We start from the raw sequence: 16,322 nt of genomic DNA on the forward strand, positions 1-16,322 counted from the left end.
AATAGTGAAGTAACGTAGTGAGTGACAACCGACCTACGTTTGTATGAAGTTCGCACCGAAGTGCGCCCTCTTAAGTATTCAGATTCATAGCATTTCTAATAGAGAGTGCGACTTACACTAATTAGCAGTATAGAGTGCAGAAATAGCGCGGAATCGATGCGCTAATTAACGAACAATTACCCTCACTCTCACTCGTCCACGTGCAATAATGTGTTTGCTATGACATTAACTTCATACTGGGAACAGCCTGTAGCCCGGTTTTAAAAACTACCTCCACAGTTCAAATAAAACTGGTCAAGTGTGTATCATCATCATCATCATCATCAGCCCGTCACTGGCTCACTACTGAGAACGGGTTTCTTTTCACCATGAGTAGGGTTAAGTCATAGTCTACACGCTAGCCAATGGCCGATCGGCTGACTTCACACGTCTTTGAGATTATTAATGGATAACTATCAGGCATGCAGGTTTCCTCATAATGTTTTCTTTCCCCGTTAAAGCAAGTGCAAAATAATAATATAATTACGAAAAGTTAGAATTGTTAGGCATTTATTGTTTTATTTCAACACATTTGGTGATAGTATTCATGCTCACTAACATAGGTATAAGTATAAGTTAATAAAAACTGGGTTAACTCAAGATCTAGAATAACAAATTAGTCTAGCTAAGTTTTAAGGTCACGTTGCAGAAATAAAAGCCTTATTTTATCCCCAATAGGTTAATCGATCCAATGGAACATATATCTACGATTTAACATAAAAGAAAAGATCTTCTACTTCTGAATAAAATCGGCCGATAAATATAGACTAGTCTAAATGGATTAGTATACCGTCTGGCTCTGAATATATAATAATATCTAATTCCGTTTTATACCAAGCATATTTTTTCTTTGACATACGGGGCGGACCGTCGTTCACAGTGTGATCCTCGGGTTGGTTGGCGTGCTGTGGTTCCGGCATGCCTCTAACGGTGTTTGGGGGCACGTGTCCCAGTGGTGGGTCTGCTGAGACGGACATCCGCTGGCGGAGTAACGAGGTGTTGTCGATCCCTTGTCCTCCGTCATCAGGGGTGGGATGGAACTTCGTGAGGTTTTTTCGTAGAAAACCTTCAATGGACTAAAAATTAAATGTCAAATGAGCTTGAAGGCTTTCGGTTACTGAGTCAGCGAATAGCCACCAGATCAGCGATCACATCGGCGTATCATAAGTTTTGCGTTCAAACAACCAATAATGATCTAACGGCGATGTAAACCGTGATCGGCAAAAATATCAGGTGTGGAACCACCCTTAGATTATTACTTTTGGCTTATTTATAGATTAGCTCTTAGCCACAACTTGGTTGGTTTTAGCTTTGGTACCTTTGATTTTCCAGGATAAAAAGTAGCCTATATCAATCTAGGTCCAGGTCTTTAACTATATGCTTGAAAGATCACGCCAATAGTCTGCTTTATTGCGGCGTGATTGAAGGAAAAAGCAAACAGACACACCGTTGCATTTATAATATGGCCAGGGATTACCTACTGGGTAAAATGCTCCGATGATTTGTAATAAAACCATTCTTCAATTGATTATTTATTCGTTAAAATGTCTTCTTACTTTACCTACTTTAGATAATTAAGTAGGTACCTAGGTACTCTATATTTTAATCTAATTTAAAAGCTCACGGCACCATTTAGAATAATAGCTTCTGAGAGACATTATTTTCATTGTATTTACACTTTCGGATATCATATTTCGCAAGGAACTAAAATAAACAGGCCGCATAATATTTTATGAACTATCTTATTTTAAGGACGATTTGAGGATTTCTCTATAGGATTTCAGTTCATTTAGATCACTAAGAATTAAAAAGGTAAAAGTTTCTACCGCTTCTATTAACCTTTTCGTTATCGGACAATTTTACAATAGCTACTGAATATTTCACATCTTTAACAAAACTAAACTCTTACGATTAAAGCTATAAACCTTAATCCTAAGGGTTTACCCTCTTCAACTTACTTCTTTTCTAAGCTAAGGCATTAAAACTCGAAAAATACAGCGTTGCCTATGATAGTACCAGTTCACCTTATTGCTTCCTCTGATCAAGCCAGGCTCGTTCGTCATGTGACCTGAGAAACAAAGGTGCTTACCTATGATGACGAAGGACCCTACAACGGCACTGGTGTTATTCTGTCTTATGAGAGAAAGAGAGATAAGAGTTTAAGTGACAGAAAGAGAGGTGTTTATTCAATTTTAGGTCGTAGTGTTATGCGAACTAAATTGCACTTTATTATGTCGTAACAAGAGTCGCTATTTAACGTCTTTGTGGTGTAATTTTACCTGGATTCTATGCTTCGACCCTGAAACTTTAATAACTCTAATTCAAACAAACAGTTCTCCTAATCGTGTCGCACCCGTATCGCTACCAGAGAAAGTGCCGAAGCCAGTGCCCGGGGCCCAGTTCTATTGATTACTATTTAATTCGTTGTTAGTGGATACAATTACTAAATTACTCAGTTCCTCTTCTATTTACCCGCTGCTAATTTGTCTATATTAAATCGATAGGATACATTTGGATCGGCCTTTGGACCTTTGTAATGGGGCTTTGTTTATTTTTGCTTTTTGTTCGACTTGTAAATTTAAATTCTGTATTGATTAGGGACAATACATATAATAATAGTATAAGTATGAGTCAAAATTACGGCTAACTGACGAATAACATCTAATAACGACGTATGAACAAACTAACAAATAAACATTAGCATTTTTTAATAAATATTAAGTAACTAGGATCCACCCAAAAGGTTTGAAAATTAATTATCATTGGTAGTAGAGTAAGTTAATGTACCTACTGAGAACTGTACAAAGAAAGAGGCTCTTAAAAAACTCTGAATGGACAGAAGTCAAAACTCCTGCAAAAAATATTTTGTAAGTATCGCCAAAAAACGTGCAAATTTTCAAAAACTAATGATTCTGAAAAAGAATGCTGATTGTTGTCTTATATTTTGTGTTTTTAGTTTGGTCCTAAGGTCCTTATTTAGCATTCTGGTTTAGAAACTTTAATTTTTGAAAATTTTTCGGCAATAACTCTTAAAGTTAATTTTTGCGGTTAATGGGTTTTTAGTTAAAGGAAGGCAGATAAAGTTTAATCATAATTTAACGATTTCCTAGCAGCATTTTATTAAGAGAGGAATTTCTTAAGACGTAATTCCGATATCATCCGAAATAACGCGCATAGCAGAATGTCGATCGACCGGCCCAACTCTTTGTCTCTTATCGATTGTGCTCAATTTATCGACAGCCTTAATTATTTGTAATGGTTTTTAATTAGTTAATTAATTAATTTAGTCGGTGCCGGGAATGCGGCCCTCGTCGGTGTCTTTGAAGTCGCCACTTAAACCTTATTTTGACCGCTTTGGTAAATTTTAAGATCGGAAGGTTCTAGGAAAATGATAATACTCGTAATTGGTTGATGTCGAAAAAGTGAAATGAAAATTGAGTTTTGTTCGTAATAAGGAGTAAAACAATATCGCCTTTTGAAGTGTTTTAGGGTTCCGTACCTCAAAAGAAAAAAAGGAACCCTTATAGGATCACTTCGTTGTCTATCTGTCTGTCTGTCGGTCTGTCCATTTGTCCTTTTGTCCGTCTGCCCGTCTGTTCGTCTGTCGTGTCTCTCCACAAAACCTAGACCTAGAACCATGAAATTTGACAGATAGGTAGATCTTATAGCACATGTGAATTTGTGATTACATCACAAAAAAAAATTAAAATGAGTTCATGAACAAGTAATTAGTACTTGCAATTTTCAAAGTAAGATAACTATACCAAGTGGAGTATCATATGAAAGAGTTTTACCTGTACATTCTAAAACAGAATTATTATTTATTAATTTTTATGCATAATAATTTTTGATTTATCATCCTCGGAGCGTGAGTCTTAAACTTGGCCGGTTTTAAAGTTTAAACTTAATTATTTTTGAAAAATGTTAAATTATGAAGTCTACTTGATAATATGCTTATTATAGAAGTAACTGTTACCTAAGTTCTCTTCCTTTGTATGAGCCGATGTGTATCAAATATCAATCGTCTTCACATTTTTATTTCTTATATTGGACCCTTATGACAGCCACCACACATCGTGATCAATTTCCTGGCCAGTCATTATCTTGCAGTAAATGATGTCCTTCCATCGGGATCTGTCTTTAGCCATTTACAGCCTCGTAAAAGTTGACAGACAGGCAGAATTTTACAAAGTGGAACCTCAGCTCGAGCTGTAATTTAGTGCTGCAGAGTGTCTTGGGCATTTTATGAGACATGATTTTAGCTTGGCTAATACTACTTCCTTCTGATTTTCTGACCTTCAAAAGACTGACTAAATTAAACTGTTTGAAATCCTGCAACTTTATACTTAATTCATGAAAATATGAGCTGAGCTTAGGTAGGTACCTATGCCTATTGCTTCATTGATAGATAGGAAATTTCATTTCGCCCTTTTCGATTCGTTTTTCACATTGGATTCGGAAATAGTTTCCTCTTCAAAATGATCCACTAATATCAGATTTGCGTTTGTTGAACGCCATTAAGAGGGGTTTATTCGTATTGCGCTCCTGACAAACGTGGTTTAGCTCTCATTTTAATACTAACCAAACCAATCAAACTCATTATAATTTGGTATCTATACGTTCTATGAACAAAAATGTCTTTAGTTTTCCAGATTTCTGTTAAAATATCCAGTTTCGAAATTTCACTCAAGAATTAACACACAAAATTTTTAAGCACGTGTAATTTTAAAACTAGGTATTTTTACGGAAATCTATCAGACCACAGATACAACGTGTCTACAAAATTAAATCGAGTTTGATTGGTTTATATTCAAACGAGAACCGAACTAAGTTTGTATGGAGAGAGTGACGGAGAGTCCCGTGTTAATGCCACTCTCTCATGCCACCACCATGCATATTATTTACTAACACGAAAAATTCCCCATAATCTAAAATCCGAGCCGTCCGTTATTTCGGCATTTTATATTCAACGGTTGATTATCCTTAATTAAAGTATTCGGGTGATTAGCTGAACGTATTATACGTACAAAATCTAAGTAACAGAGCTTTATTAGTGTAGTAATAAAGAACGAAATCGTGTGAAAGTGAGTTATGGATACGCAAATTAAAAATTTGTGAACATTATACGTAATGGATCAAATTACGCGCGCCGAATCGAGTTATTTTGTGTTACTATTACGATTAAGAATGGTATAGCTTTTGTATCGATTAACTACTTATACCTATTATAAAAGTAACCATTTAAATATCTACTACGGGGTTTCTTCGTAAAGCAATGTTCAGAAAAAGTTTGATACTTTCGGTGATGTTATACAAGTTTTCATTTCGAAATTCTGTGATTAAAAACCCATTTCATTATAAAATGTGTTTTATCAAATCCCAAACCTTAATTTTACAAGAGTCGTTGTTAACGATTGGTTCTTTTTATTGACTAGCTTTGCGTTTTACTCCAATTTGAATCTGAAGGTGTATTGTAGTGTTACTTTTCAAGTTACAAAGACATTTGCGTCGATGTAAACCGACCACTTATAAAAATTGATTTATTATTAAAAATAAGTTATTAAAAATTTTATATGGAAGTCCGTCATTTTTCAAGTTATACCTATAAAAATTGGTATTAAGGTTTATCGGTCCAAATTGAAAAATTCAGGATTTTTGAGAAATTTATCCTTTCATTGCTTTTCAAAATTTCCACACGAGTGACGCCGTACCGGGTCAGCTACTCAAAGTATATGGGTGGAACATTTCGACAAAAATTTTCAACTTCGAAGTGACGATGTTAACTTGAAAACTTACACTAGGTACCTACTTGAAATAATTTAAGATTTCCAATTAAACCCTGCAAAAATATCTACCAAGTTCAAAATACGACAAAATATACTACTTATACTTAGTTGGTAAAGCAGTCACATAATATTTAAGAAGAACGGAAATTGATCAGCAAAACAGGATGTAAGCGTACGTTTAGTTCCGGCGTTGAAGCGTCATATTCGAAGGAAAATTATAGTCAGGTTTAGTGGGCAATTTACGTAATTAGCAGATGGTGGCGTTTCTAATTATGCGGAATATCATTAGAGCGGAGTGGAGACGTACCGTTGCATCCCCCTGCTTAGCTAACCGATGACAAATTACTGCCTACCTTCCTATCCCCCGCTAGTTCGAGTAGTCTTCGCTAGTGATGCACTCAACTTACATTCGTTTCCGTCTACAGAACGAAACTTGAACAGTTAGTGGGCAGCCAAGATCAATATAGTTGTAAAATAGTATAGTTGTAGTAGTGGGCAGCCAAGATCAATATAGTTGAAAAAGGTTTGCAGTAGATGATGGCGTATATATTAAATTATGAGGAATAGGTGTCATGAGAGAGGAGTAGAGCGTACCTTTGCATCCCTCTGCTTAGCTAACCAACGACAAATTACTGTGCCTACCTTCCTATCCCCTGCTAGTTTGAGTAGTCTTCGCTAGTGATGCACTCAACTTACATTCGTTTCCGTCTACAGAACGAAACTTGAACAGTTAGTGGGCAGCCAAGATCAATATGGTTGAAAAAGGTTTGCAGTAGATGATGGCGTATATATTAAATTATGAGGAATAGGTGTCATGAGAGAGGAGTAGAGCGTACCGTTGGATCCCTCTGCTTAGCTAACCGATGACAAATTACTGCCTACCTTCCTATCCCCCGCTAGTTCGAGTAGTCTTCGCTAGTGATGCACTCAACTTACATTCGTTTACGACTACAGGACGAATCTTGAACTGTTTATTGGCCAGCAAAGTTCCAAATTATGAGCAATAAACCGTTGCATCCCTCTGCTTAGCTAACCGATGACAAATTACTGCCTACCTTCCTATCCCCCGCTAGTTCGAGTAGTCTTCGCTAGTGATGCACTCAACTTACATTCGTTTACGACTACAGGACGAATCTTGAACTGTTTATTGGCCAGCAAAGTTCCAAATTATGAGCAATAAACCGTTGCATCCCTCTGCTTAGCTAACCGATGACAAATTACTGCCTACCTTCCTATCCCCCGCTAGTTCGAGTAGTCTTCGCTAGTGATGCACTCAACTTACATTCGTTTACGACTACAGGACGAATCTTGAACTGTTTATTGGCCAGCAAAGTTCCAAATTATGAGCAATAAACCGTTGCATCCCTCTGCTTAGCTAACCGATGACAAATTACTGCCTACCTTCCTATCCCCCGCTAGTTCGAGTAGTCTTCGCTAGTGATGCACTCAACTTACATTCGTTTACGACTACAGAACGAATCATGAACTGTTTATTGGCCAGCAAAGTTCCAAATTATAAGCAATAAACCGTTGCATCCCTCTGCTTAGCTAACTGATGACAAATTACTGCGTACCTTCCTATCCCCCGCTAATTCGAGTAATCTTCGCTAGTGATGCACTCATAACTTACATTCGTTTACGAGTACTTACAGCATGAAACTTGAACAGTTAGTGGGCAGCCAAGATCAATACAGTTGGAAAAGGTTTACAATAGATGATGGTGTATTAAATTATGAGGAATAAGTGTCATGAGAGAGGAGTAGAGCGTACCGTTGGATCCCTCTGCTTAGCTAACCGATGACAAATAACTGTCTACCATCTTATCTCCCACTAGTTCGAGTAGTCTTCGCTAGTGATGCACTCAAGTTACATTCGTTTCCGTCTACAGAACGAAACTTGAACAGTTAGTGGGCAGCCAAGATCAATATAGTTGTAAAATAGTATAGTTGTAGTAGTGGGCAGCCAAGATCAATATAGTTGAAAAAGGTTTGCAGTAGATGATGGCGTATATATTAAATTATGAGGAATAGGTGTCATGAGAGAGGAGTAGAGCGTACCGTTGGATCCCCCTGCTTAGCTAACCGATGACAAATTACTGTGCCTACCTTCCTATCCCCTGCTAGTTTGAGTAGTCTGCGCTAGTGATGCACTCAAGTTACATTCGTTTCCGTCTACAGAACGAATCTTGAACTGTTTATTCGGCAGCAAAGTTCCAAATTATGAGAAATATCATTAGAGAGGCGTTAACGCGTATCGTAAACCGTTACATCCCTCTGTTTAGCCAACCGATGACAAATTACTGTCTACCATCTTATCTCCCGCTAGTTTGAGTAGTCTGCGCTTGTGATGCACTCAGTGACTTTCGTTTACGAATACAGAACGAATCTTTAGCTAAATCTTTCTACGATTTTTAGTTAATTTTCTGACTTCGAGCAAGGTATGATGGTAGGTCTGTAGATTTATACAAATGGTTTTAGCAATATAGTTTGTATTTGCTACTATTTAGCTGGTTGGTGAAGAAAAAATACCTACTTGTACAAATGCATTTTGTTACATATTTAAATTCTAGCTTTTTATTAAGTATTGGCGTATGTTCACACAATTCCCCCACTTTCCAGTCGAATGTCCGATTTCTTCGACTCCGATAACTAGTGTCACATCACTAGTCCCCACCAATTAAGACGAGGTAGGGTTGGTAAATTGGCAATCGTTTCTCCGTTTACCGGTGTACGGTGTACCAAACGCATTGGTAATTTCATTTATGCGATTGTTATTTTACTTCGTTTCATTTGGCGAAGTCTTGATCACTTGCGTAATCTTGTTAAGTGGCTCATAAGCGGGTTATAAAAATTGCTCGAATCACAATTTTTCCAGCAATAAAAAGTTAATGATATTATATGTATTATTTTTGTTCTATTCGTTTAAATCCAGCTTATACAAGGAACCAAAAGCTTAATTTGCTACAATCCGCCAACCAACGAAATCTGTATGGTGCAACCTTGTATATCATGGACTTCTGCAAAATAACGCCTGCTTTTATAATACATTTTAAATCCAGCTTGATGGTGACTCAAGTATGTCTAGAAATTGCCAAAAATCTTGTTCGTCTATGCACCCTTAGGGCCGGCGCACATACTTATGGCGGAGCGCAGCGCAGAGCATGACCGCGAAGTTTTCTAATCGCGTGACACATTATTAGCGCCCTTCACACGTAGAGTTCGGACCCACGCATCTGGGACTGCATTCCAATCCGCGGATGGATCCGTGCGGTTTGGACTGCGGATCAAACTGTTGTACTAATTAAGACATAAAAATTGTCCACGGTTTGGTACGCGGGTGAATCTTACATATTTAGGCAAACGATCTGAACTGTGCGTGTAAAACGATTTTAAAGAGTTCTGACTGCAGTTTGGACTGGCGCGTGGAACGTTATAAGTCTTAAAAGTTTTTTCGTGAGTTGTTTTTTAGTAGTACGACAAATGGATACTCGTTTGGTCATCGCGTTAGCTGGATTTGTTGTTAGTTTAAACAACCGAAAAAACGGCGGATGTGGGTAAAGGAATACAGACAAAATTTTACAAAACCCACTGTTTTGCAAAAATCCACAAGATCGTCGTAAGCCTTGTTTTTCAAGTTTCTGTTAGAGTAATCTTTACTTTTGATTTTCCATAAACACGGATGTTCACGGAACTTTCGTATGAACTCTGTTACGGCCTCGACGCTCCATACCGCCATTTTTAATTTTGCCTCCACACGTGGATGCACACACCAAACTGTTATACATGCGCTCGCGTCGACGTGCCAGATCGGACGGTCAGGCCCGCGTATCCACATGTACGTTTCGGAGCGAGGTATGGAACGGCGCGTGCTGTTTCCCGCGTTCCGAACTCTACGTGTGGAGGGCGCTAATTACGCGAATTTTTACCAGAGAATGCGCGAGCACGCGCGGGACTGCGCGCGGATGCGCGAGTATCCGCACGGATGCAAAATTGATTTTAGATATTATTTCAATGAGGACAATGTCAATAATATTTTGACTGAAAAAAATACTCTGCACTGCGCTCCGCCATATGTGCGCCGGCCCTTAGGCGCCGTCTCCACGGACGAGAGGATCGCGGCGATAGTCTCGCCAGCCGTGCCATCGATTTCGATACGATTTTTATGAGCTATTTATTAACCCCCGACCCAAAAAGAGGGGTGTTATAAGTTTGACGTGTGTATCTGTGTATCTGTCTGCGCATCGTAGCTCCTAAACTAATGAACCGATTTTAATTTAGTTTTTTTTTTGTTTGAAAGGTGGCTTGGCTTGATCGAGAGTGTTCTTAGCTATGATCCAAGAAAATCGGTTCAGCCGTTTGAAAGTTATCAGCTCTTTTCTAATTGCTGTAACCTTCATAACCTTCACTTGTCGCGGGTGTTATTTTTTAATTTACATTTGTAACATTGTAAGTGTCTTGTTTCAATAATTACTCAGTAAACAACGCAAGGTTAAAAGTTAAGAGTCCCAATTCTATCGCGTGATGAGACTCGCCCATTAATTAATTTACAAAGATAAGTCAATTGGTCGGAGCAGCGTATGGCGCCGAATTCGGCGATAATGCATCGAGATACCGTACTCTTAATTGTTTAATAAATGTTATAAATTAATTAGATACAATTACAGTTTGCGTGTTCCGTTCGTAGTCCACACGTTTATTGACCCGCGGTACACGGGGTGCCTACACACATGTTCGGGCCGATTCGGCGTTTTTTATTTGACTACAACAATAATATTTGTGACAACATGTATTTGATATAATATGATACTTCATAAGCAGTGCATAAAATTCGTTCTCGGCGATGAAAAAGGCGGAAGATACAAAACGAACGAGAGTAGAAGAGAGCGCTTTACAAATGTGACCCAAGTGATCTAGTGTTAAATTTTCACTTTACATACGGTAGAATCATACTTTTAAGAGATTCTACTTTTTTTTTAAACAACTTTTGACTTTGCATTTGAATGCGCAGCGGTTTTAGACAGATCTATAGATTACTTTATCTTTACTCAAATTTAAGACACAGGTTTTACTAAAAATATTAACTTAAAACTTAAAGCTAGCTATTTAATTACTGTACAAATATTACCCGTGTGGAATGGTGCCAAGAATACTGGCTGCATTTCCGCATTGGACGCAGTTAAAACGTGACAGAATTGTACAAGATATAAATCGAACAAAGTCAAAGTAAGCTCTATGGATCTCAGCCTTGACTGTCTTACTTTCTAGATGGTACCTAACTCGATTCGGCTTGTTCGGTATTTAGCATGTTTTTGTATATTTATTGCGAAAGTAACTTTTACTGCAGTTTGTATGACAATATCCAAAGGGACAGGAAAAAGTTGCTACTCTACCTCATTTCTATGCCGCATCTTAGAGTGAAGCTTATCAGTCCAGATCAACTCTGACGTCAGAAGCAATGTATGAAATATCTGTTAATTTTTTTTTTAAGCCGCTCTAATGGTGCAAGATTTTCGGGCCTATCTATTGCCGAATAAGTGTAGAAGCACCCTTACGTGTAAGAGAACAATTTGAAAAGTAATGCCAATTAAGTATTTCGGCTGTTACTTTCTTCGGAATTGGCGTGTTTAGACACGTTCTTAATTACGGAACGAGCTTCGATAATGTCCGCTTTTACTTTATACTTACCTACGACGGATATAAGCTGCTGTTTATTTTCTGTTTATAGGTTGTATGATATCTATCCTAATAAATAAAATTGAAGTGACTGTCTGTTTGAACGGGCTAATCTTCGGATTGGCTGAACCTATTTTGACGGGACTTTCACAGACAAGTAGAGGATTAACCAAGGAGTAACATAGGCTACTTTTTTAACCGACTTTAACAATGGAAGAGTTGTGTTTTTCTACCTATGCACTGGTATCTCCGAGATTTCTGAACCAATTTGTGTATTTTTTTTGATCGATAGAGGAACTTTGCCACATTGTTCCATAAAATATTTGGATTCCAACTCCTCAATCCTGATGCTGCAAGGGATCTGACCAATCCACGCGGGCGAAGCTGCGGGCATCATCTGGTTGTACATAAATTCCCCGATGGATTAAACATGGGGGTTTTAAGTCTGACGCGCATCTTTAGTGTCTTTAGTGTCATCTTTAGTGTTTCGAGTCCAAAACCCTTGATGCGTGGTTTTACAATATTGACCTAAAGCTAACCTAAATACCATCCTGGATGATAAGCTACCTATGTCAATCGCTAAACCTTATCGAATCATGTTTAGTAAGTTGTACCCGAATTCTGGATAGGTATATACGTTCTTCTATTGCTGACCTGACTGTCTGCAGTTTTGATACTGACCAGCATATCACTGAGACTTTTTTAATTTAAACTTTTTAACAGGATTCTTGCATTCATTTTATAATTCTAGTAGGTACCGTAAGACCTATTCCACTTATTAATATGCCTTACTCGCAACCTTGAATGGGAAGCTGGAAGAAATCTCTGTTTAGATATAAGGATTTCCAATGTAACTTAATTTATTATTACTTTGTAACTACAATTTTGATAAAAAGTATATGAAAAATAAAAATAAATAAATCAATTTCAACTTTTTCCATAGATCAACCAACCATCAGCCAATCCTCCGGTAACGTAGTGGATGGCATCAACTTAGAAGACATCAAGGAGTTCGCCAAGGCCTTCAAACTCCGGCGGCTTGGCTTAGGCCTCACGCAGACGCAGGTCGGCCAAGCCCTATCTGTCACCGAAGGCCCCGCGTACAGTCAAAGCGCGATATGCAGGTAAGCATAGAAAATCATATTGCTCACGCACACTCCATCATTTTATTTCCACACCGCATTTTTATTATATTTCTTTTTATCAATTAAATTAAATTCATATGTTGTTAAATGACAATTTTCAGATGGATAAAAATTGATTTAAGTATCTATTACCTTTAAATCTGTTAAAACAAATCTGTCACACGCTTGGTTTTCTAATCGGAACTAGGAAGGTACATAGATGATAATATACAGACCTATCTATCATATATTATATGGTAAAAAATAGTTATCAGGATTTCACAATATTATGATTCTGGGGGAAAGGATATATCCCTTACCCTTAATCCTTACCAAACCCCTGTGTGACGACCCTTAATCTTTGACCAAAACAAACTATTTAATTGGTCATTTCTGATTGCATTTGTTTTTAATTGAAAATGTTGCACTGAATCTTATAGCTAGCTTTGTTTAATTACTGTACAAATCATGCCCGCGTGGAATGGTGCCAAGAAGACTGCCAAGAAGATCAGCCTGTCTGACAGACAGGCTGATCCCTTGCCCAAAAAATGAGCCAGCCAGCCAGCCAGCCAGCGATCCACCCAGCCAGCGATGAGCCAGATTGATTGATCGCCCCAAGGTTTCCACGGCAATCGAAACAAAAATGTAACTCTCGATAAGAGAGGCATACTTGCGAAGCTTACCAGTTTCAGCCATTTCAGATCTATCACGGAGCCTATGTGTTAACGCATATTGCGTCCCACATTAGGGCCTGCCTCCGTTCCCTGTTAGTTAAAATGTCTACACTAATCCATATAATTACATAATGTACATTAACACTAATTATAATTTGTACTCGAGTAGAAATAACGTGACCATAACACCCCAGGGGGTCTAACGAAAACAATATATATTTTTATCGCTCCTCCGTCACGCGGATATCACAATAACTTTTTAATATTGTTAATTGAAGTGATTTGTAAAACAGCGTGACTCCTTTCATTGCTTACAATTCGTTTAATTAATTACCATTTTTGACGGGCTTCCGTTCTGGCCCGTGGACGCGGCTCGCGGCTCGCGGCCTATACATTTTTAGGATTCCGTATTTCTAGAGAAAAAAAGGCACCCATCAGTTTTTTTTCTCTTTATATAGCCTATAATAATAATATGATCTATTTATCACTTGGTTGTCTGTCTGTCGTGTCTGCCGAGACCAGAAAAAAGAATCAAAACCTATATAGTACTTTCCGTTGACCTATATAGAATCATCGGTGGGTAGCAATTTCTTATAGCGTACGGGAAAGGGAAAATCTGAAAGCCGAGAATTTGTGGTTACATCACATTAGTGTTAGAGTTATTTCTTGTACTTACTAAGTACAATTTTCGTACGTAACCCTTCGTGTGCCAGTCTGACTCGCACTTGGCCTGTTTCTACGAGCATTGTACTAATTAGAATTTTTTCTTACTTGTCTTTCTTTTACGATTAAGTGTTATCATTCATCATTCGTTGGTCGTCCTAAATATAAGCTGGAAAGAGGAAATGAAGAATCTCTGACAGGACATCTGAAACTCAAACTCAAAGCATTTATATTCAAAACCATTGTAGACTTTTTGATTGTCAATTGTTGAATTTGTAAGATAATGATGTAATGAGGATAATTAATAACGTAAACTTAAAACTTAAGCTACGAGGGTTACAAATGGACCCTGGTCTGAGAAAAAGTCCACCATCCAATTTAGTTGTATTTTGTAATTACCTAGTAATTTGAAGTTTCTCCTACTGATATAGGAGGAATCTTCCTAAAGTCATCATCATCATCAGACAGACAGACAACTGATACATATCCACGGTACATAGGTCTCTTGTAGGGACAACCACACCCCACAGGCTCCTGCGACTCGTTTGATATTCTTTGCCCACCTGGCACCTACATATATCTAGTGGGAGGTCGGCCAATGCTGTGCATCTTGGGACCCCAATCGATTTTTCAAACTATATGCCTTGCCCGTTGCCACTTCAGCTTGACAACTCATTGAGCTATGCCGGTTAAGTTATTACTTACTTGCCTATTATTAGGCAGTTAACAAATGTAATGAATTCTTTTGTTCTCGCGGCCAACAACGACACCGGTCTCTTAAGTGATGCATAAGGTGTATTCAGGAATAATAAATTTTAATTATAATGCAAATTAATTGAGTCCAGCATAATCAAAGGGGTAGGCGCCGTGAAGCGGGCGTCACAGTGGCAAATTGGGGGCAGAAAGAAAGAAATTAATGGAAAACGAAATCACGACGGGGACAAAGACAGGGGAAATCTACTCTTTTAATTACACGAAAAAAGTAATTACGGCAAGATAATTAATTAACTGGAACAGAAGTAACGATTAATGATTTTATTATACGAACGAGGTCGGCGGGGTCGAGTTTGAATTTCCTCCGAGTTGTCTAACAGAGAGCCTGTGAGAGCCAGACCCTCGTTATTTTATAAAAAAAAATCTCTGCACATTGCCCCCGACACAGGGAGGAATGATCAGCGACTAAGTATGAAGTTAAAGTTTGGATCACAGTGGCTTTGGCAAAAACTTAAACAGTTTATTAAACTTTAAGCGTGTCTGGCAATGCACGACGTGATTTCTAATATTATTCCGAAGAAAATACAAAAACTTTATACTTTGACGTAAGATTTTTTACACCTGTGTTACCTGGTTACCTGCCTAAACTTTCAACTTTTATAAAGTAACGAAGGTCTGACCCTCGCGGGTTCTCTCGCTGTAACACGCCCGCGCCCCGTTCGGCCCAATCGTGAAAAAGGTTTTCGATCATTTGATTTACTTTCAATTATACGTTATTAGTGAAATCGATGAAACCCGTGTAATGGAGACGAGGTTGTTTCTAGTTGCTTCGGTGACCGAAAGATACAAAAGCGCTACTTATTTAAGTCTTTTAAGAGGGCTCTCTCCGTCACTCGTTTCCACTCGTTTCATACAATCGTAGTTCCAATTTCATTTGAATATTAAGCAACCATCTCTGTGGTTTTCCAGATTTCTGTTAAAATATTCGGTTTCAAAGTTACGCGGTCTTAAAAATTTTCATACAAATCTTTGAGCCCCTGTAATTTTAAAACTACATATTTTTAGAAAAATCTAAAACACCACAGACACAGATATTAGTTTCTAGAATATGTCTGCATTTCATGGACTTTGGTTCCTTAATATTCAAATGAAATTGGAACTACGATTGTATGAAACGAATGCAAACGAGTGACGGAGAGAGCCCTGTTAAGCTTAGCTACACCTAGCTTGTTTTGACACCTAGACATCGTACGGCATTGCTTTTTAACCTCCGACCAAAAAGAGGGTTGTTATAAGTTTGACGTGTGTATCTGTGTATCTGTCTGTGGCATCGTAGCTACTAAACGAATAACCGATTTTAATTTAGTTTTTTTGTTTGAAAGGTGGCTTGATCGAGAGTGTCCTTAGCTATAATCCATGAAAATCGGTTCTGCCGTTTGAAAGTTATCAGCTCTTTTCTAGTGACTGTATGTAACCTTCACTTGTCGGGGGTGTTATAAATTTTTAATTTACACTTGTCAGTAAGCATGAACGTCGTCAAGCGCAAGCCAATCTTGCAATGAAATAAAAGATTTGGTCTTCAAAGGAGATCATTCTAGCTCCATACATTTTTGGGCCTTTTCTGAAAGTGCCGGCCAACGAAAAAAAATG

The 16,322-nt window shown here is 38.0% G+C and overlaps 1 protein-coding gene across 6 annotated transcripts in view; it reads left to right on the forward strand.

Annotated features, from left to right (window-relative positions):
• LOC123872828 (POU domain, class 6, transcription factor 2) overlaps window positions 1-16,322 on the forward strand; it is a 220,366-nt gene that overhangs the window by 192,029 nt on the left and 12,015 nt on the right. For all 6 annotated transcript variants that reach the window (XM_045917381.1, XM_045917385.1, XM_045917386.1 and 3 more), the window contains one exon: window positions 12,441-12,621. In XM_045917381.1, coding sequence (XP_045773337.1) covers window positions 12,441-12,621 — 181 coding nt within the window. The remainder of the gene's footprint in view (window positions 1-12,440; window positions 12,622-16,322) is intronic.

Source organism: Maniola jurtina, chromosome 15 (assembly GCF_905333055.1).
Source record: "Maniola jurtina chromosome 15, ilManJurt1.1, whole genome shotgun sequence".
NCBI classification, from domain to species: Eukaryota; Metazoa; Arthropoda; class Insecta; order Lepidoptera; family Nymphalidae; genus Maniola; species Maniola jurtina.